The sequence below is a fragment of the Camelus dromedarius genome, chromosome 14 (genome assembly GCF_036321535.1).
Source record: "Camelus dromedarius isolate mCamDro1 chromosome 14, mCamDro1.pat, whole genome shotgun sequence".
NCBI classification, from domain to species: domain Eukaryota; kingdom Metazoa; phylum Chordata; class Mammalia; order Artiodactyla; family Camelidae; genus Camelus; species Camelus dromedarius.
Window position 1 is genome coordinate 56,574,792 of NC_087449.1, and position 22,314 is coordinate 56,597,105.

At 49.8% G+C, this 22,314-nt stretch overlaps 1 protein-coding gene across 3 annotated transcripts in view; it reads left to right on the forward strand.

The window, feature by feature from the left end:
• ECE1 (endothelin converting enzyme 1) overlaps positions 1–22,314 on the forward strand; it is a 103,773-nt gene that overhangs the window by 46,846 nt on the left and 34,613 nt on the right. The window contains exons 1-4 of one of the 3 annotated variants that reach the window (XM_064493954.1): positions 4,659–4,776; positions 7,463–7,549; positions 15,468–15,609; positions 20,700–20,912. In XM_064493954.1, coding sequence (XP_064350024.1) covers positions 7,463–7,549; positions 15,468–15,609; positions 20,700–20,912 — 442 coding nt within the window. In that variant the 5' untranslated portion in view covers positions 4,659–4,776. Of the gene's footprint in view, positions 1–4,658; positions 4,777–7,088; positions 7,240–7,462; positions 7,550–15,467; positions 15,610–20,699; positions 20,913–22,314 lie in introns of those variants that run through there. The other 2 variants (XM_031464278.2, XM_031464279.2) reach the window with 2 other exon arrangements.

Here is a 22,314-nt window from a genome sequence, read left to right on the forward strand (position 1 = left end):
GTGAATAAGTTCATTTGTGTCATTTTTTTAGACTCCACATATAAGTGATACCATATGGTATTTTTCTTTCTCTTTCTGGCTTACTTCACTTAGAATGACAATCTCCAGGTCCATCCATGTTGCTACAAGTAGCATTATTTTATTCTTGTTTATGGCCAAGTGGTAGTCCACTGTATAAATATACCACAACTTATTTATCCAGTCATCTGTCAATGGACATTTAGGTTGCTTCCTTGTCTTGGCTATTGTAAATAGTGCTGCTGTGAACATTGGGGTGCATATATCTTTTCAACAGAGTTTTCTCTGAATATATGCCCAGGAGTAGGATTGCTAAGTAAGTCTATTTTTAGTTTTTTAAGGAATCTCCATACTGTTTTCCGTAACGGCTGCAACAAGCTACATTCCTACCAACAGTGTAGCAGGGTTTCCTTTTCTCCTCACTCTCTCCAGCATTTTTAATGATGGCCATTCTGACCGGTGTGAGGTGATACCTCATTGTAGTTTTGATTTGCATTTCTCTGATAATTAGCAATATTGAGCATTTTTTCATGTGCCTGTTGGCCATTTATGTGTCTTCACTGGAGAAATGCATATTTAGGTCTTCTGCCCATTGGATTGGGTTGTTTGGTTTTTTTGTTATTGAGTTGTATGAGCTGTTTATATATTCTGGAGAGTAAGTCCTTGTCAGTCTCATCATTTGCAAATATTTTCTCCCATTCTGTAGGTTGTCTTTCTGTTTTGTTTATGGTTTCCTTTGCTGTGCAAAAGCTTATACGTTTAATTAGGTCCCATTTATTTATTTTTTATTTAATTTCTATTGCTCGGTAGACTGTCCTAGGAGAACATTACTCAGTTTTCCTTACGTTTTTGCCTAATATCCCTTTTCTGTTCTAGGATCCCGCAGAGCATACCCCATTACATTGAGCTGTCATGTCTCCTTAAGCTCCTCTTGGCTGTGGCTGTTTCTTAGACTTTTCTTGTTTTGATGACCTTGACAGTTTTGAGGAGTCCTGGGCAGATATTTTGTAGAATATTCCTCAGTTGGGATTTGTCTGATGTTTTTCTCATGATTAGACTATGTTAATATGCTTTTGGAAGGAAGGCCACAGAGGTAGAGTACCGTTTTCATCACATTATGTCAAGAGTCCACACTATGTATTGGTAAGTCATATTGGACTCATTGTTCTTGATGTTAGCGTTGATCACCCAGGAAGTCAGTTGTTTTTGCCCTGAGTATAGCAGCAGAGCTCAGTTCATGCCAAATGTTGGCTGAACTAAGGCCAAGATCAGAAAACATGGACAGAGGCGGAAGCAAATAGGAAAGGTGTAGAAGGAAGAAAAGTGGGTATGAGGTGGGGGCTGTGGTGTGTCCCGCAGGGGCCAGTTCACTTGGGGATGGGATGCCCTATACAAGCAGTTTGTGTTTCAGCTCACTTAATTTTTACAATGACCCTTTTTTTTAAATGAGGAAACTGAGGCTTTAGAAGGAAAATGACATGGTCATAAGAGCTGGGGATCCTGGGGATGGGCCCCCAGGTCTATCTTCATTGCCTCGTTACCACTGCTGAATAAATACCTGGAAGCAGCATTCCCAGGAGAATAGATTTGGAAAGGGGTGTTTCTGATAGAGGTTGTTTTTTGCCTTTTAAAATTATTTTTTATTGACATATAGTTGATGTACAATGTTATATGTTAGAGGTGTACAATATAGTGATTCACAATTTGTAAAGGTTATGCTCCATTTATAGTTATGATAAAATATTATGTATATTTCTGATACAAGTTGTTTCTGATTCACTTTATTCCACAAAGGATTCGTGATGGGTTATGACTAAAACACATTTAATAAAATGGAAAATCAGGATCAGAGAAAATAGAGTGGAAAATGTGGACAAGGAAAAAGCTGAACACAAAGACCAGAAAGTGCCCATAGTGAGTTTGTGATTTGTCCGTGAGCTTCCTGGCAGCCAAGGAAAAAGGGATCCAGGCCAGTTCCTGTGATTCCTGTTATCAGAAAGCAAAGAAGCAGTTCACTCCTCCAGGAACTTTGTGGTAAATTTTAAAAGAAATTAATCACATGGAAATTTCTCATGTAAACACTGAGCAATGTAATGAATAATGTAATAGTGGTAATAGATGTTACATGATCTCATCTTCAGAAGTGATAGCGATATTTTTATTATATGCCCCTTGACCCCAGTTGTCCTACTTGAATTTCACTTGATTGTCATCAAGCAGCTAAACTCTGCTGTTTCTTCTTTGTTGAAGTCGCAGATGCTTTTGCTCTAGTGAAAATCGTGGATAGAAATTAACCAGTTACCGATATACCCGGTTCTGTGCTAAACACCGAGGATGGAGGGAAGTAAGATGATTGTTGTCCACCTCCCAGGTCCCTTGCTGGGGTAAAGACACCTGGACAAAGGCCTGAATAAAATGCAGGTGCTATGCCTCCCGTACACTTCTGACTGGGGAGGAGTGGGGACTTCATGGAGCCGGAGGTAGGCCAGACATGGAGAGCAGTAGATGGGGTGGAGGGGGCACAGTCTTGGAATTGGGGTTGTCAGTCACAGGACCCTTGAGGTAGAGGACCAAGTCCTACTCAGGGCTGCCTACCCCCCGCCCCACACCCCACCCCGGCTTGCAGCACAGGGCGTGAAAAACATCAAGGACTCAGCAAACTCCTTTGGAGTGATCCACACCTGCAGGGATAGATTGGGGGCAGGGTGATGGCCACACACCTGAGAGGTATGTGGAGGGTGAGCCAGGAGTGGTAGGTTGGGGCCAGTTGAGGGAGTCCTTGAATGTCAGGCTAAGGAATTTGGATTTTGTTCTTTAGGCAGTGGGGATCAATTGGAGGCTTTTGAACCTTGTGTTTTATAAGTGATGATGATACAAATAATAGCAGCTAACAGTGGGTGCATGCTGTATGTGCAGCACTGTTCTAAGCACTTTATATCAAACTCATTTAAGTGTCACAACAGTCCTGTAGGGGAGATGCTATTATTATCATCCCCATTTTACGGATGAGACAGCTGGGAAGTGGCATAGTGGGAATCTGAACTGAGGTTTAGAACTAGAGCTTTTACTCACTCTGTTGTTGTGTTTGTTAAATATAAGTGTTTACATATAGCATGAGGGTGTACTGGGTGATATATAAGGATTTAACAGATCCCAGCTAATTGCTGGCATGAGAAGCAAGAATTGATGTGGTCTTTGGCCACAAAGGGCCGCATCTCTAAAGACTAAGGCTGAGAAACAGAATGTAAAAATGGCTCAGAGGGTGTGGTCAAGGGGTCCCAAGCCTCCAAATTTCACCAAATTTCTTACAGCTGCTCTTTTTTTTTTTCATTTTAAAATCAGGGTAATGTATTAAAGATATATTTCAGATATGTATTTTAAACTGAATCAGAATAAAAGAAAAATTATTCACTTTTAATAGATAGGTATATATTTTGAATTTCAAATGATTGTAAATATTTTCAACTCTGTATTTTGAAAAATTGAAAACCTACAGGAAAAATGGAAAGAGTAGTATAATGGATACTCATATCTTTCAGATTTACTAATCATTAATTTGTTACAGCTGCTCTTTTTTTTGCCTCTGACAGGCTCCTAGATTCCTTTGAAGATCCTCCCTTTGGGCAAACCAACCACGAGAGGCATCTGAGCGATTAACGCAGTCAGGGCAGATGCCCCGTGAGGTCATGCCCGGTGCCACTGGGCCAGAGGCCTTTGTCATCGGAAACACATGAGTGTTTATAATACTTCTCATTTCTGTCCACCCCGGGTCTTTGACTTCCACAGGGTGGGGTTTCCAGAGCTGGGCACCATCACACTCTCATCTGGCTTTCATCACCTTCTCTGTGCAGCTGGGAAACTGGGGACTGACTGTGGTTCCTACTCCTCTATTCTTGGTCTCTGCCAAGCCATTCTCATGAACACTAGGCCCAGATTTCTTGTCCACGGCTCAGGGAGGCAGGGGGAGGAATGAGCAGATCAGAGACTCCCCACAAAACAATAGCTGTTCTTCCCTTTTCCTGAAGCTCGCTGGCCGCAGGTGTCCCCACAACCGCAAATGAGGCAATATGGGGGAATAGCGCTGGCCGCCCTGCCACTCAGGGCCCCTGGACTCCATGAGGTCCCTACCTGAAGAAGCAGCTCCCCCTCCACAAAGAGCACGGGACCAGGAGGCCAGGACCCAGGTTCTAGGCCCAGCCCTGCCACTTACTAGCCGAGCAGCTGGGGTCCTCTGGAGGTAGCATGGGGAGGTCAGGCAGCTAGGATTCACATCTGGCCCTCTCCCTCTCTAGCCAGGTGACCAGGAGCCAGGGAGGGGGCATGGCTGCTGCCTCCCTAATCCTCAGTCTTCTCATTTGTAAAGTACAGGTGATGACTCCCACCTCACAGGGGTCAGGAGAGATAAGTTTGGTCTGCCCAGCCCCTCGTCCCCTCCCACTTCTCCTGTGAAAGGGAAGTGACACCTGCTGAGGCTGAGGCTTTTGGTGGGTGTGGGGATCCAACAAGACATTGAATGGAAGGCCCCGCCCAGCTCTGGGCGGTTACAGAGATAGGGCTGCCGGTGTAGCTGGAACGTCACTGGCTGATTGGGGCCTCCTGTGCTCCCCAAGGAGCGGAGCAGAGCTGGCTAAGCCGTTCCCACGTCTGAGGTGGGTTCAGTTTCACTCCCCCAGCATGCGGTGTTTCAGGAAGGGCTCCTCATCTTTTGTGTGCTGAAAAATAAACAGTTCTCCTTCTTCGTGGATTTCTGCTTGGGAGGTATGTGAGCTTCCCTCCTCATCTGTCCCTGGACAGGCTGGCCTCGGCCCCTGGGATGGGCCGCCAGCCTCCTCACTTGCCTCTCACCTTCACTCTAATGCCTCTGGAGGCTCCAGCCTCAGACTAGGCCTTTGGGGGTGTAGGGCCTGCTGAGACACAGCCCCTGCCCTCAGGGTTCTCCTATTTAAGGTGCTGGGTGTTTAATAGAAGGAGGCAAGGGATGGGGGGCTTTGGGAGAACACACAGCAGGGGACCAGATGCCACCTGAGGTCAGCGGAGCTTCCCAAAAGGGGTGATCTCTGAGATGAGACGGAAAGAGGAGGCATTGCTTCACTGCCCCTGCGCCAGTTACTTCCCCAGCCTCAGTTTCGGGGGGGGGGGGGTTGCTGATACCTGCTTCAGAGGGAAGGGCCAGAGGCTTACATGAGACGACTGGTGTAAAAGAACAGATGAATACCTCATACCCCTAAGTGCCCAGGACATAGTATAACTGCTGCGCCAGGCAGGCATGATGTTTGGTGACTTGAATTTCTTTTTCAAGGGTCTCTTGCTTGGGCGGTTTACACCGGTTATTTAGTGTAGCCTAGAGTCCTGGTTTTCGAAAAAGCCCAGTTCTAACCCAGGGTGAAGTGAAGCAGCCTGGGAGCCCTTTCTCTCTCTCGGGCGGCTAATGGGAACTCCTACACCCAGTGGGAGAAGACCCCAGAATTTAAATTCTCCCCACGTACCCTGCCTCCCCGACTCCTTCGACATGTTTCCTTTGTCTCTGGGCGTTGCAAAATTAGATACACAAGGATTTAAAGGCACTTCCCCAGAGTAATTTTCACTTCCCTTCCATTTGTTCCATCACTCATTGTAAGTTTATTGAGCATGTACAGTATGCAGAGTGATGGGGAGTCAGAGCCCAGCCCAGAGTAAGCTCACAGTTCTGAGGAGAGGGAGGGAGATGGAAGGAAAAACCAAAATACATAAATGAATAACAGACTGCAATAAATACTATAAAGGGGAAAATGGGTTGCAGTAATTGAGAATTTGGGGGGTCTGTTTAAGGCAGTTGGGACATTTGAAGAGATGACATTTAAGCTCACATCTGAAGCAGGAGCTGGCTATGGAAGGAGTAGAGATGAGGAAAGAATGTTCCAGATAGAGGGAACAGCGCTATAAAGGTCTTGAGGGAAGGAGAAACTTGGAGAATCTGAGGAACAGAGGGAGGGCCAAAGAAATTGGAGCCTGAGTGAGGTGGGGAGCAGCACCAGATGGAGATCAGGGTGCGCAGGGGTCATGGGGACTAGAAAGGGGACTGTCACTGCAGAGTTTTAAGCAAGGGTAACAAGATCAGAATTCCCTGTCAAAGGCTCGCCCTGGCTACTGAGAGGGCTGTAAGAGGGCCTTCACACGTATGTGTGCCTGTGAGAATTAAATATGAGAATGACCAGAAGCACACTTTGGAAAGCTGAAAAAAATGTGCAGGATTCCAGATCTCACTGGATAGGTGGGTCCTTTGGGAAATGGCTGGGTTAGGGTTTTCTGGCATCTTGGGTGGAAGGGAGAGTGCTGGGTGCCCAGAGTCCCTACCTGAGCACCCCACATCTGAGAGAGCCCACTTTTCCAACCTAGGTCACAGGGGCCCTGAGAGGCCTCTGGGGGTGGGGAGAGAGCACCTGATTGAAGCTCTTGACTCCTGTGAGGGAAGGTGGAGGGTCACCTTCCTAGTTTTTGACTAGCCCTGAAGCTGGGGTTCTTAATGTTTTGGGAGTAAGGTCACACCTTTCATCCTGGAGGCAAGCATGGGCTTCCCCTTCAGCCACCCAAATGCACACACACAACATTCTTCATTCTAGGTCAGGGGAGTTCTCTGGAATTTTCTGAAATCATCATGAACTCTGGCTTAAAGACCCCTGAGCTAGAGGAAGGGGGAAATGAGAGAGGAGGCATATGCCTTTTCTATTCTACCTTTTTTTTTTTTTTTTGGCCCCTAATCTTTCTAGCTCCGATGGGGAAAACCCCTTGGCGCCCCTAAGGGACAGCGGTGAGAAGAACCTCTCTGTTGACTGTCGTGGGCCAAATTAGGGGCAGTATCCTACTACCTGACTTTTGGTATCTGCTTTTGGTGAAGGCGGACGTAATGTTGCTTAGAAGGAGGGATTGCTGCGAGCCCCGTTCCTGCCCGCTAGGGGTTGGGGGATCTCTCTCCCGACCTCTGGGAAAGGGAGCAGCCTCCATCTCCCCGGGGACTCGCGGGCCTTGGGGATCTCCCCGTGGGGCTAGAGAAGGAACCGGGGCGCAAGGATCAAGCCCCGCCCGCGAAGGTGGCGCAATGCCGGGCCGGCCCCGCAGCCCGGCCCGCCCCAACCAGAATAGCGGGCGCGCGGTGGCAGCGGTGGGGACCCGGGCCTCGCGGGGCGCAGGATGCGGAACGTGTGGCCTCTACGCCCGGTGGCCACCGTGCTGTCGGCCCTGGGGGTAAGGCGCGGCGTTGCATGAGCTGGGAGGAGGGTGGTGGAGGGAGGCGGGACCCCCCCCCCCCTCTGCCGCGGGCCGGTCCGTGGGCCGTTCTCGGTGTCCCGGCCGGGGCGGGGCGGGGCGCGGCGGCGGAGGCAGCGGGTGGCCGCTTCCCCATTCTCCCCATTCGGGCGCAAGAGCCATGGAGACGCTGAGAGAGTCTGTGCTGCACTTGGCCTTGCAGATGTCGACCTACAAGCGGGCCACGCTGGACGAGGAGGACCTGGTGGACTCGCTCTCCGAGGGTGATGTGTACCCAAATCACCTGCAGGTAAGAGCCCCAGCCCTCTGAGAGCCCCCAGCCCGGGCCTACCGAGCATGCGTGCTGGTGCCGCCCCCGCCCCGCCCCCATCCTGCTGTCCCAGACGGAGGGGGCCGTGCCAGCCCCGCAGCAGCTCTGGGAGAAGCCTTTCTGGGGTAGAAGTGTCCCTGAGGCGCAGGGCTCCCCTCACCGGCCTCCCCTCCCCAGCTCCGCTTGTCCCCACATTCTCCTGACCACCTGCTACTGGGGGTACAGCACAGGTGGCAGAGTTGAAGCATCCTTTGGAGGGAAGTTGGTCCAGTTCTCTTTTCACAGAAGAGGCTGTCCCTGAGTGCTGAGAGACTTGCCCAAGGCCACACAGACAATTACTGACAGAGTCTAAAACTGTCAGTTGTAGCCTGGAAAGCCTTGGAACCCCCCACAGCCCTGGGCTAACTGGAATGGTTGGTCACCCTGTCTGGTGGGCATTACCCCATTCTTCCTCTTTCCCCTCAATCTCCGAGTTTCCTAGGGGCGAGGAGAAGGAGACCATCCTCTGCCCGCTCTTTCCCTGCCCCTTTTCATTCCACTCAGGAAGCCTAATTCCTCCCCCACCCAAGGTGTGCCTCTGTGGGCCTTGAATATGCCCACTGCCTCCCTGCCTGGTGGCAGAGCAGTGAGTGTGGCTGCTTTCTGCTCTTCTCCCCCTGTGGAGCTGAGCTGACCAGGACCTCAGCCCTGGTGGGTTTGTTCTTAGGCAGGTGAGTGGGAGCTAGTTAAGATATGGAGGATGCCCACCGGGGCCCTGTGACCTAAGTCCTGAAGAGCCCGCTTAGAGAAGAGCTGGAGCAGATCCGTCTAGGAGGACTTCTGCCACGCTGGCCAAGGGAGGAATTGAGGAAAGTCTTGGGGCCACCCAGTGAACTGACACCAAATCACAGCTCCTCTGGAGGGCAAGCTTAGGGTGCGTGGAAACTTGGGCTTCCAGGCCCAGCTCTACTCAAGCACTCCTCTTAGAAGCTGGGATAATACTACTAATAAAGGGAAATAGCATTGATTGAGTCCCTCCTCCAGGCTAGTTAAGTAGTCCCAGGGAGATCAAAACTCATGGCTCCAAGTGGTCTGCCTGCTGGGATGTGGCATCCTCCCCTACATCATGCCACTTAGCCCTCAAGACCAACCCCATGAGCTGTGGGGATTACTGTTTCCACTTACAAAATGAGGAAACTGAGACTCTGAAAGGGGAGACAACTTGCTTTAGGTCACAGAGCTAGAAATCTGGGAGAGAGAAATCAAACCCAGTCTGTCTAGAACCTCTTCCCTGCGGACCCTTCTTAAGAGGCTAAATCCAGCAGGAAATTAGATTTCTGTGGCAGACACTTTTCACCAATCAAAGCAGAATCTAATCAGCAGTCTTTTGCAGTCTCATCTTTCACAGAAGTTTCTAAATATATCAGCACAAAGGCATTTCGGAATTCACAACAAAATAATATGCTGTGTTGTTATCATCTTAACAGCAGCCCACATGGGTATAGCCTTTTTCAGGCCGCAAAGTACATTTACCTGCCCAAGGCTGCCTGGCGGAGTAGAGGCAGCCAATCTCTGAATCCAGGGGCCCAGGTCTGAATTATGACTCCACCTGTGATCTTGGGCGAGCTGCTTTAATCTCTTTAAACCGCAATTCCCTCATCTGTAAAATGGGAGTTAGAGAAAATGGATGTAATTCGTATTACGGGGCCTGCTAGGATTGTTGTTGTTTTTATGATCTATGAGGTAAGGGCCCCTGTGGCTGTATTACACATGATGAAGCTGAGTCTCAGAGAGGTCAGGGACATTCCTGTGGTCACAGAGCTATCATGTGGGTTGGAGTGCAGTGTTGGCGCTCTTACACCAAACTGCCAAACTGGGTATATTGTCCCCTTTTACTACAGGAAAAGCCAACAGGCTTGTGCTGAGGATTTGGAGGCATTTCTTTGGGTCCCCAGCCTGGCTTTCCTTGAGCTTCCACAACTTCCCCAAAGCAGAGGTGAACTAGCTAACAGTTGTTCTGAGAGTCAAGAACCTGTCTACCTCATCATACAAGGAGAGTTTTGTATTCATTTTATGTTTTTAATCATTGGGAATTTTTTTCCAATAGAAAAATGTTACATGCTTATTTGTGGAAGAAAATAGAGTCAAGGATAAAAAAAGATTTACAAAGAAAGAGTAATCCCACCACTCGGAGATAACCGCTTCCAGTTTTTCACATTTGCTTGTGTATATTTTAGAGCATAGTTGGGCTCACTCTAGGTAGACAATGTTTTGTCCTGCTTTTTTTTTTTTTTAAGTTAATGCCACTTCATAAACACTTTTCTATGTTGTTAAAAACTTCCAAAACATGTTGCTGTTAAAAATCATAACACTTTATGGTACCAATGGATAAAAATACATTTAGTCTTCTGCTACAGTTGAACAATAAGCCGAATAACTATAACACTGTGAATGCCCACCTTGTAGCCTTTCAAATAATTTCCTTTGAGTGATTGCTAAAAACACAACTGCTCCCTCAATTGTAGGCTTTTTTTTAAATGGACCCAGTCCCCCCAAATCTCCCTCTCTTGACAGGCAGCCATAAAAATAACTACTTGATTTTTTTTGAGATTTTTAAGACCATTGTTTCTAGAAACTCCAAAATTATGATTCCAATAATAGTAAATGGAATTTTGCATGTTTCATCCAAATTTGCCACCTTTTTTCCTGAACATGCCAACGAAGTATTGTATATCGCTGGAGCAAAGTTCTACCTGTACCTTACCTGAAGGGGTTTTTCTTTTCATTTATCTCATATTTGAGGCACAAGTTAATTGCAATCCATGAAAAGTGGTCACTGTGGTCTGAGTAGAATTTAAATCCTGGTGTCTCTAACATGGAGCCCCAGCTTTGCCTCGCATGGGCTCTGAAGCCTGAAGGCTACTCTCTTAAACAGCTCTTTTTGCAAAATGGGGTTAACATTATTAAACCACCTCTCAGAGCTGTTTCAAAGGTTGAAATGAGACAATATAAGTGAAGGCGTTTGTACACTGCCCAGAAAATGCATTTAGCTGTTTTCAGGATTATTATCAAAGCTCACCAGGCGTGCTATCTCAGTGATGCCCTAAATATAATAGCTTTGCGTCTGTTCTGCTCAAACCGGCTGCCTGGTCTCCCCACGTCCCAGTACATACCATTTCAATGGCTCAAAAGGCAATAGCTAAAGTTACACCTACAGCCTAAACTGAGGAGCAAAAGGCCACAACTGTTTACCAGAACCTTTGAAACTCACCCAGTTACTCCTAAAAATTAATTTTTGCAAGAAAAAGGAAAGCTGAGATACTTAATTCTTAGCAGTGGTTTTCTCATTTTTTCCCCTCGCCATGCACAGAGCTGTCTTTTGCAGGCAATTTCAGGGACAGTCCCACTTAGTATTTTAAAAAGATCTCTCTGCTTTACCAGGAGACCCTTTCAACTCCAGCCACCTATTAGAGCCTTATACTTTTGGCCTTAGAGTTGTTCTAGGATCTGAGATGGTCAGACCTGGCCCCTAATCCAGCTTCTTCATTTAAAAAATGGGAGACTTGGGGGGAGTGGGGAGAGGGTATATAGCTCAGTGGTAGAGTAGGAGCCTAGCAAGCACAAGGTCCTGGGTTCAATCCCCAGTACCTCCATATGAATAAATCCATAAAACCTAATTGTCCCCTGCTAAATATGTACAGTGCTGTATGTCAATTATATCTCAGTGAAACCAGAAGGAAAAATTTTTTTTAAAAAAGAGACTGAGGCCTAGAGGCTGCCTAGCAACACATACAGGGTCTTGATAAAGTCAAGACTGACCTTTGACTTCTCAGGTTTGTGCCCTTTCTCCCGTGCCATTGGGTCATCGGCAGCTGGGTGTTCTGGGGAGCAAAGAGTGCAGGAAAGTGCTGCTTCTAACTAGTAGACTTGATTCCCATTTAGTTGCAAGGTGACCCCTCACCTACAACAGGTACTACTTTAAGCTCTTTTCAGTCATTGGAGGAGAATCAGGCAGGGGCACAGAGGGGCAGGTGGGGCTCAGGGAGGAGGTGGGGAGGACAAGGAAGCATTCTAGTTTCACTCTGGCCTGGCCCCAGTGGCCTCAGCCAAAAGTCTGCCCCATGGAAACCGTACTAGAAACTTCCCCAGCCTAACACCCTGACGAAGACAGGATATCACGCAGGGCCAGGCTGTCATGGTCTGTGTACTCTGAAAGGCTGACTCTGAGGCAGGCAGGCAGGCAGCCTGGTCTCCCTGCCAGCCATCAAACGGTGGTCTGGTCTTTGGGCAACAGGGGGTAGGCTCCTCGCCAAACCCTTGGCCAGACTGACTCCTGTTCATGGCTCCACGCAGCCCAGGTCACTGGGGGACCTGGCAATGGCTCAGGAGGAGACTCTGCCTTCCCTCCAGACCCCCTGCTTCCTTTGAAAACCAGGCTCCCCACACCTTCTGCTACTGGCTTGTCTCCGGGGCCCCAGGCGGCGGTGTCCCGTCCTCGCCGGCAGAACTTGTTCTTGCCTTGTTCTTGCCGTAAGCCTAGGTGAGCCAGGCCCTCACTTCTGTAACCGAATATTTATCCCTCATTAGGGCTTTGTTCCCTTGGCGGTGGAAACCCTGGGAACTCCTGGGCTGGACAGCTTGACTGTTTCTCTCTTTCTCATTCTCCAGCTCTGTCTATTTCCTTCTCAGTCTCTCTCGCCACCTCACTTTTGAGGGCATCCTTTCCCTTCTGTCCCTTTCTCTCTCTGCCTCACACAACAGTCCATACGATAACTAAGCCAGCCGGTGAGCTGAGCATTCACAAGTTAACTCCATCTTCCAGGCATCAGATCTGCTCCTTGGCCGATGCCACCTCCCAGTTACCTCTCTGGGGACACTAATCCTCCGACCCTCCAAGTTGCTGCAGACCCTTCTCTTGTGATCAACCTGCCCTCATTTCTAAAAGGCAGGCTCTGAAGGAGGAAGAACAAGGACAAGACGGGCTCAGAGAGGAGAAGGGACTCACCGAGCCAGACAGCAGCTCGGACCCGCAGCCCCAGCCCTGCTCACCACACCCAGGAATTGGACGGCCTCTCCTGGAAAGGCCTCTTGGTCCCAGCACATGCCTCCCAGCAACTCCTCCTGCCCCCAGGGGATGGCTCTGCTTTTCTTCAGCCCTCAGAGACGAGGCTTGACCAGAAACTACGAGACCCCTCAGCCTGGCAGTACAAGTCGTGCAAAGAAAACAAAACAAAGGCTAAAAACCCTATTTTCAAATTCCATTTGCCATTTCTGCCTGGAACTATGAATTTTTAATTTAATCCTGGCTTAATCCTAATTAAATTTTGCGGTGAACACCCTCTGTTTGCTTGACATTAAACAGTGAGGCTCAGCTCGACTTTCTGCTTCTGGGGGGCAGCACGGCCATTGGGCTGAGGCTGCGGGTTTTCTCAGCTCTCTCTCCCTCTCACCCCCACTTCCTGTGTTTCTTCTGCCACCAATACTCATACCCACTCTTAGGGATGTTGTGAAGACAGAGTAGCATCCTCTAGCAACAGAATAGAATTAACACAATGCTGGACACACAGAAAACACTTAAACATTAGCTGCCATTAATTGTTACTTTTTTCCTCCCCTCCCTCTGTTGTTTCATCTTCCCCCTTTTATTTCTTCTTTCCCTCCCTTTCACCTCCTCTGGTTCCCCAACCTCTGTCCACAGAAGAGAGAGTTTCCTGCTTCCCAGCCATGACAGCTGTGCTCCTGGCCTCCAGGAGCAGTGGGTGCCTCGTCAACCAAGGTCTCTCCTCGGCTTAGCTTTTCACCCCTCTCCCCCGATGAGCTGAGCCTGGATAATGAGAGGCCTAGAGGAGGAGGCAGAGGGTGAGACTAGTTCAGGAGCAGGACAGCTGGAAGAGTGAGACTAGGTGGCCATGTCCCCACACAAGCAGCATCTGCTTCAGATCCTTTGGGGCCCCCCTGAATTCATTCCAGTGCCCAAGGTCAACTGCCTGAGAGAATTCATGCCTCTGAAAAAGCACTTTGTAAACGTCCAACGCTGGGACCGTGTTAGCATCGTCCCAGGCTATCTATGCGCCGGGCCCGCCCAGCTCCCAGTTGTCACTTAATGGCAGTAGCATGGTCAGAGTCTTTGTTTCCCACATTTTAAAGTGGGTTCTTAAGGGATTTCAGGAGGCGGCACCCCTCCCTCTTCCTGACACAACTGCTTCAGTGTCCGAGCCTCCTGGACCTCCACAGAATTGTCACCAGGCCTCAGGTTCCTTTTCTCCGTTTTAGAACCCTTTTTCTTCCCCCCACAAAAAGTTCTTGTCTTCCTTTTTCTCTAGTGCAGCAATCCCCAGTCATTTCCTGTTCAGAAAACACCCAGGGCTGACCATGAGGCCCGTCAGTGCCCTTCCTGAAGGTGACCAGTCTCAGATCCCCAAGTGCCATTGTGAGGCCCCCTGAGGGCCGTGACCTGGCTCTCAGAGGCGGCCACCCCCTCAGCTGTTGGGGGGGGGCACTTGCAGGTCAGAGGCTGGGTCTGCTCCTCTCCCCAGGCAGCCCCCACCTCTCCCCACCTCCTGGCAGGCTGTGTAGGTCTCCCTGCCTCCATGCCCTCCAAGCTTTGCTCCCTCCACCTTGGCTTTTCCAAAGAGTAAATCTAATGATGTCACTCCAGCCCTCAGGAAGAGATGCCTGGTCTTTAAACTGGCTTACGGTGCCCCTTAACACCCAGGGCGTGCCCCACTTCCCCTTCCCCATCCCCTCCCTGTTCACCTGGCCAGCTGCTACTTAATCTTCAAGACCCAGCCCAGGCACCCACACCTCTAGGAAGCCCTCCCTGACTGAACCCCTGCCCACCCCAGTCTGTTTCTTTATCGGCCTCCCTGCTGGGCAGTGAGCAGCTGAAAGCGAGAGGGTCCATCTTCCAACGTGGTCCTGAGTTCGTGCTCAACTGTTGGCACGTGGCCGCAATGTCACTGAACTGGACCCCACCTTCAGGGGACCCTTCCTGTCCTGTGGCCCTGGCTTTCGCAGGAAGCACCCCGTGGAACAGAGGGGAGCCCCCAGCTGGCCTTGGGTGTGAGGGCCAGGCTGAGGCCTCTGAATGCTGTTGGCTGGTGTGTCCCTCCTCAGCCTGCAAGGCCCTGTCACGCCCTCCACTTCCTCTCATTGTGCCTCCTTTCCTGTTTAGCTGGACTGTTAGACTGGGGATATTTTTCCCTCCCTTTGAGGACCTGCCCAAATAGAGCTATTTCTCCATTGTCTCTCCCCTGACATCTCCCAAGATTCTCATCTCTGACCCCTGGGTGGGCTCTGGAATCAATACACTTGGGCTCGAATCCGAGCTCTACCCTTTAGATGTGTGATGAGAGGCAAGGATCTCAACCTCTCTGGACTTTGGTTTCCTCATTTGTAAAAAGAAACTAAGAGCACGGCCCTCATGAGATTGTGAAGGTTTCATCAGCTAAGGATGTCTGTGTCCCTGGGAAGTGTGAGCTGTGGCTGTGTCATCCTGGTGGTGGTTCCACCCCAGCCCTGTTGAAGCGGGGGCTCGGAGGAGAGCCCAGCTGGATGCTCACTGGATGCCTGCGAGTCCAAACATCCTGTTCTCTTTTGAACTCCTTACTGGAGAAACAGGGAAAAGCTGATCTTTTTTTTTTTTTCTTATACCCGTATCGGGTGACACAAAAAACACAAGGCCGGCTGGGTTGAGCTTCTTGACTCTGATGTTTAGGAGCAAATCTGAGCTGCTGAGCAGAGTGGCGGTTCTCTTCCTGGATTAGGATTGATTCCGTGGGAACCGGACCACCCCTGAGGCAGGAGCGCAGCCCGGATGTCTCCCCGAGGCTGGGGCCTGCCACGGAGCCCCCTCCTCCTGGGCAGGGGGCGCCCATGGCTCACATCCTCCCCGCCCCTCCTGCCTCCTTCCCTGCAGGTGAACTTCCGAAGCCCCCGAAGTGGCCAGAGGTGCTGGGCTGCACGGACCCAGGTGGAGAAGCGGCTGGTGGTGCTGGTGGTGCTTCTGGCGGCAGGACTGGTAGCCTGTTTGGCAGCTCTGGGCGTCCAGTACCAGACAAGTAGGTGCCTCGTGGGCGCATCGTGGGCTTCACTCATTCCTGCCCTGGCCCTGTCCACTTGTGTAAGGGGCTTCCCCAATCAAGCCGGGCCCAGGAGAGAGCAAGGTCTGGAGGGCTGAGGTTTACCAGGACAGAATGAGACCTGGGAGGTGGGCGGATGGGCGGTGGAAAGGTTTTGGGATCAGAATGACATGAGTCCAAATCCTGGCCTGGCAACGTATTGTGCGTGTCACCTTGGACAAGTCACTTCAGCGCTCTGAACCTGTGTCTTCTCTGCTTTAAATGGAGAAAACAGTGCCCAGTTTGGGGATGTCTCTAAGGACTAGAGTTACTGTATATCACATACCTGGTGCCAAATAGGACTGCTCTAACCTTAGCTCCAGGTGCTATTATTGTTCAGATGTGGGCTAGTTGGACACAGACTGGCATCGTCCACCATCCACAGTTCCAACAAAATAGCAATAATGGCTTCCGTCTACCGAATACTTTCCATGTACCAAATACCGCACCTCTCCTGTACAGATGTAATCTCATTTCCTCCTCACAGCAACCCTGCGAGGTGTGGTTGCTTCTGGCCCCATTTTCAACATGAGGAAACTGAGGCAGCGAGACTCAGTGACGTGCCCAAGGTTATGCGGCTAGTGCGGGAGGGAGAGGGGCAGCTGGAATTCAGCCGCCAGCTAGCAGGCCCCAGATCTCAGACTTTGCCTCCTTTTGTTATTCATGGTACACCCCAATGTGTGTTAGTGACCCCAGAAAAGCTGTCCTTCTGTGATCCAGGGGGCCTTTGTGTACCTCTGTCCTACCTTGTATAGCAGCGTGATCCGACCCCACTCTGATCCTGCGGTCAGGGATCTGAGGCTGGTTCTCTGTGTCTGGCTGAGTGTGTGTTGCAAGTGCCTCACACAGAGTCTATGCTCAGTAAGCTCTCACGGAAGTGCGAAGGGCAGATCCAAGTTAAAACTAAGAATGGGAGTCCAGACAATTCCAGGATCTCTCGCTCCCCTGTGTCCAACATCCAGCTTTCTGGTGGCAGTAGTCCAGCTGGTTGAGCAGCCTCTGGGGCTTTGCTCAGAGTTTAACCCCATCGACTTGGTCACCTGGCACTTAACCCATCAGAGCAATGGTGAACCTTCACAGGATCTGGGAACACCAACCCCAGGCTTTGTTGAACCTTCTCCACTGTGAATTTGCTGACCTGAGTGGGTGGCCATGCTGGACTGGGATGGGGAAGGGCTTTGGGGGCCTGGAGAGAGGGTAGGACTCCATCTGAGTCATCCTTACATCCCTCCTGTATCATTTACTCATTCATTCATTCATTTTTCACTCCATAAACATTTGATGAGTGCTTACTCTATTTCAGGCACCTAGACGGTACCTGAGAAGCAAGTGCTTAATTATTTAACTCTAATGGTTTGTAGATGTTTCACCACATGTGCCTAGCACCGCCGGTACAACGCATATCTGATTGATTGATTGATGATTATCAGGCCCTTAACCCTATAAGCTTAGCTTAATTCCTGCGTGCCATAGTTGTGCACATACTTTGCAAAGTGAGTAAATAAATGACTGAATGAACAGAGAACAGGAAGGAGGACTAAGCTGAAAATAGCCTTTACTGATGACTCTTATCCTGCAGCCGCCATCTTGCTTCATCCTAAATCAGCTTCAGTTCAGAAGACCCTGCCGGGCAGTGTAGACGTAGCCAGCCTCGTCTGCCCAGCTCTTGGCGCTGTGCCTGGGGAGTAGGTGAGACTCCAGCAGGCAGCATCACCCTGAGATTGCCCCTAGGCGTTCCCAGGATGTTTCTCCACCAGAAACCAGAAGGGAGCTCCCAAGGGCTGGCTCCTAGTGATCGGGCCCCAATACTTCTGTCATTGCCAGAGGGAGCCCACAGGGAGGAATCTCGCTTCTTTCTCTATCCCAGCCCTCGCAGGGCCTCAGAAGGTTTTTCCCAGCCTGGACCTGGCTGAGAGGAACTCTTCCTCTAGGGTGGAGCTGGGCTGGGGATCAGGTGACCCTTGAGCCAACCCATGTGTCTTTATCAGTCTTTATCAACTGCCTGGACCTGCGCCTGGGAAAGCCGTGGTCACCCCAGATAATGACAGTAACCTCATTACCCAGCAGCAGGTGCGGCATTGGCCACCTCTGAGCAAACATCGGGCCAGTCAAAGCAAACTCTGATGACTCTGAAAGAACTCACCTTTAAGTTATGTCTGGGCACTTAAATACCACTTTCCTGCTGTGCCTCCTTTACAGGAACTTGCAGATGCTTTGCAAACAGTGGCAGAAAAACAAACAATAAATTGTCCAGAAAATATTCTGCATGACTTATGTAGTGTCAAGGCCAGGCACTGTCCGAACAAGTGTCTGTGAACTATGAATTAATTAATCAAATATACATTAGGTACCTGCTGGGCCAAGAATAGTTGGGAAAGGATCTACAGACCAATAATTAGTCAAATAATCAAGCAATTGTTGCTTAAGTACCATCTGGGGACCTCGTCCTGTGCAGACAGAGTATGTGCTCGGTGAAGTACTCAGACCTCTCAGACTAATTCCTGGGGACTGGTTTCTTAATTTGAAACCAAGTCCCCCTGTGATAACTAGAAGAATCAGTCTCTCTCTGTGTGTGTCTCTCTCGGACACACACATAAGCATGCACGCACACGCACGCGCGCGCGCGCACACACACACACACACACACACACACACACACACACACACACACACACACACACACACACACACACACACACACACACACACACACACACACAGATTCTGCTGTGTCTTGCTCCCCGAGGATCACCCTCTTACAGCCAGCTGTACTCTGGGTTTTCCCACCACCCAAGATTTCAGCAAGCTTTACTTCCTGTAGTTTGTTGTATAAAAACAATAGGTATTCTTTTCCTTTTCCAAATATGAAGTTATATCATAATAGTGAATAGGCTTTTTCAGACTACTCAGAAATTCTCTTCCCCCCATAAAGATTCTAGTACATTCCCTAAGTTAGGAAGTGGGGCCTGCAACCCTAAGAGCTCATCTAGAGTGATTTAATAGGGTCTCAGGCTCCCACCATTTCCGTTCTCTGTTTTCGTGTCTAATGGCTCAGTAATTTTTGTTGTATAATCATCTCAAAACAAGTAATAACCTCAAAATACAGTCACCCTGATTTTTTGTGCTGTTGTGCAGCCCCTCTGAGCCCTTTGTCAGCCTTCACGACTTTGTGTTTGTCATCTGATATTAATAAGCCCACAGGCCACCCAGCCCTGGCTGGCACTATGTTTCTGAGTGAGGCGAAGACCACCCCTGCCAGCATGTTCATTCTCTTCTGCTCTCTCAGGATTGGCCTGGGAACATCGGACCCTAAGACTCCAGGGAGCTGGGCCCCTGCCCAGTCGTGAGGTTGTTTCATCACCGTGAAATTGGTCCTACTGTTCTCCCTCCAGTCTAGATGGAGAAACCATGAGGCTCAGAGGGATGAGCTCACTTGCGTAAGGCCAGAGGCAAAGAACCCTCTTAGAACCCAGGCTTAAGAAGGAGCCTCCGACGCCTGCCCTGCCGCACTCCTCCCCCTGCAGTGGGGAAACCAAATGTGCCAGGAGGGCCGCAGCAGCCCCGGTGTCCAGCCCAGGGGTGGTGAGGGAACGCAAGGAAAGCCCAGCCTTGGAGTTGCCGAAGCAGCATGGAGTGGGTTCAGCCTGGGCTCTCCCACGCAGCAAAGTGGCCTTGCTCCGTTCACTTGCTCAGAGCTTCAGTTTCCTCATCTTTGAGCAGGGGTGCTGCACCCCTATCAGTAAACAACCCCTCTTGTTGTTGGTCTGCTTGTTCCGCTGGGCCTGTGTTCTTAGTCACAAGCCTCCATCTCCTGTGGGCAGGTGCACCTTGCCACCTCGGACTAGGCCATGGCTAAGGTTGCCCACAGTTGAGTTCATGTGCTTGAGCCTACCCCTCAGCCTCACAGCAGGAGTCTGGCCCCTCCTTTTGCCTCTGGCCTTCAGTCTTCCCACCTCTGCCCCACAGCCTAAGAGAACCAGCCCAGAGGAAGCTGATTTCCCTGCTCATTGTGTGTTTCAGGGGCACTTGTAGGATTTGGCAGCCTTCCCACTGCCCACCTGCACCAACCGCCACTCCTCATGCTGGCATCTGGCAGGTGGGGCTGCCCTGCCTGCTGCCACTGGCGGCCAGTCATCACCGGAAGAGCTCCCTCCAGGCCCTTAGCAGGCACAGGGGAGAGAGGGTGAGGTTCAGTTCAGATCCCACTGGCTATTGGACAGGGTACCTAGCCTCTCTGGGCCTCAGTTTCCCCATATGTAAAAATGGCCTTAAGCAAAATGATCTCTTAAGGTGGTTTCATTTTTATTTTTTTGAAGATTCAGTGATTTTCCTGCCTTGTACTCAGTGGGAATGATTTTTCATAGTTTCCTTCTATTCCTAATAGTCTCTTGTTCTCCCTAAGTCCCGGCACCATATTGTCTGTATCACCCTCTTGGCAGGAACTAAATATCCTCAGTGTATGCTTGTAGAATAAATGATGGACGTTTCTCCTAATGTCGTCTTTTCATTTTTCTTGTATGATGTTTGTATCCCCAACTAAATTATTAGCTCTTGAAGGAAAAGTCTGTGCCTTTTATATCTCTCACCACACACGCACACACGCACACACACACACACACACACACTGCACTCAGCAAAGAATCTGGAAGATAGTAATTATTTTGTTAAATAAATGAATGCATGAATGAGTGAATGAATTTGTTGAGCACCAGGAAATAATAATAATAAAAAAAAATCAATGAATATTTGTGGAAGGAAGGACTGATTTAAAAAAACACCTTGGTTCTGAGTACTTTTTAAAGCCATAGACAAGATTTCAGACAGCTAGACAGAAGTCTAATTTATAAGCGAGGAGATCATGAGTTTACAGAAATCTTTTCTCTGTAGTGGTCTAGTGATTGTCCAGTTCCCAATCTGGTCAGGGCTGGGGTGGGGTGTGGCACCCCAGGGTCCCAGGCCACCTGCACTGTATTCCCATAGCCTCCTCCCTGCTAACCCTTCACTGGCCTCTTGTCCTTGACCCCTGCCAGGAACCCCACCGGTGTGCCTAAGTGAGGCCTGCATATCAGTGACCAGCTCCATCTTGAGTTCCATGGACCCCACGGTGGACCCCTGCCAGGACTTCTTCACCTACGCCTGCGGTGGCTGGATCAAAGCCAACCCAGTGCCTGATGGCCACTCGCGCTGGGGGACCTTCAGCAACCTCTGGGAACACAACCAAGCCATCATCAAGCACCTCCTCGGTAAGCACTCAGCAGGGGACCAGTGGATGGGCAGCAGGGGACCAGTGGATGGGCTGCAGGGGAGGGCTGTCTGCTGGACCTGCCTGGCCAGGCCCGGTGAGAGGAAGACCTTGGCAGAATGGGGAGATGAAAGGCTTTCCTATGAGATAGGAAAAGAGTGAGACTGGGTTGGAATGTCTGCCCCATCACTCATCATGTGAGCCTGAGGAAGGTGCTTATCTCTGAGCCTCACTTTCTTCATCTATAAAAACAGGAGTAATAACACCCAAACGGCAGAGTTTCCAGAACTCGAGCACATGCACGTGAAGCATTAGTGTGGTATGTGTGGCACATAGTAGGTGCACAGGAACTGGTAGCTTTAATTGTGGCTTTTGTGGCTTCAAGCTGCGGCTTAGTTTTGGATCAGTATTGCCTGTGAGTTTTACAAGTTGTGAGCAAAAGGAATCAAGGCTGAACACACTAGATTGGATTTTAAGGTTGTGAGCTGATAAAAGTTTTAACAGTGGTTTATCTGCACGTTATTCATCGTAGGCATTGCCTTCCTTAGCCTCATGGTTCTCAGGCTTGCATGATACGCCGTCTAGCCAAAGTTCTTCTCTTTATACCTTGTTAGGCCTTCAGCACCTCTAGCTGACCTTGGCGTTGGTGGTTTTATCCTCAGATTAGAATCCCACGTCTGTCTTGTTTGCAGCTGTAGCCCTGGTTACATGTCTGTTGAATTACCGTCTGCCCGTTGGGGTGCTCCTCCACGGGCAGTCAAAACGCCCTGTGCTGTAACCTCTAAACGTTCTGACTTAAACCCCTTAGAGCCAAGACCCTCGCCACCCCTGCTTCCTAGCTGACCCCCGCCCCATCCTCGGACCCTAAATGCCGGGAGAGGCTAAATCATGAAAAGCCAGTCAGTTAATCCATCAATGGCAGGACTTAGATGCAACAAATACTTATTAAATTAAGTTTTTAAAAAACTCTCATAATACTCAAAGTAGATAAATTGAAGAAGACACCGAAAGGGGACAGATCTTCTCAAAGGGACAGAAACCTTCCTATGAGACAGGTAAAGAGTCTAATTTGATGATCATGAATTCCAGGCAACTGTGTCTTTTAGAAGAAAGTAGGAATAAGCAAACCAGGTTAAGGAGACTTTTCCTTTCTTTCCCGTCTCAGCCCCAGGGGTCATGGCTGCTGCAGGGTGACACCCACCCGCAGCTTCTCCTTGGCCCCCAGCAGCTCCTGGGTGGGCTCCTCGGCAGCCCCTGCTTGTCCTCCTGGGGGTCAGAGCAGGGTGGTGGGTGGCAGTGGGGCCGAGGGAACTCCATACGTCAGGAACAGCAAAGTCCCCTGCCGGCTTTATGCCATCCAGGTGCCTTTGGTAGGAGACCGAGACTTTCATTTCAGCAAATCT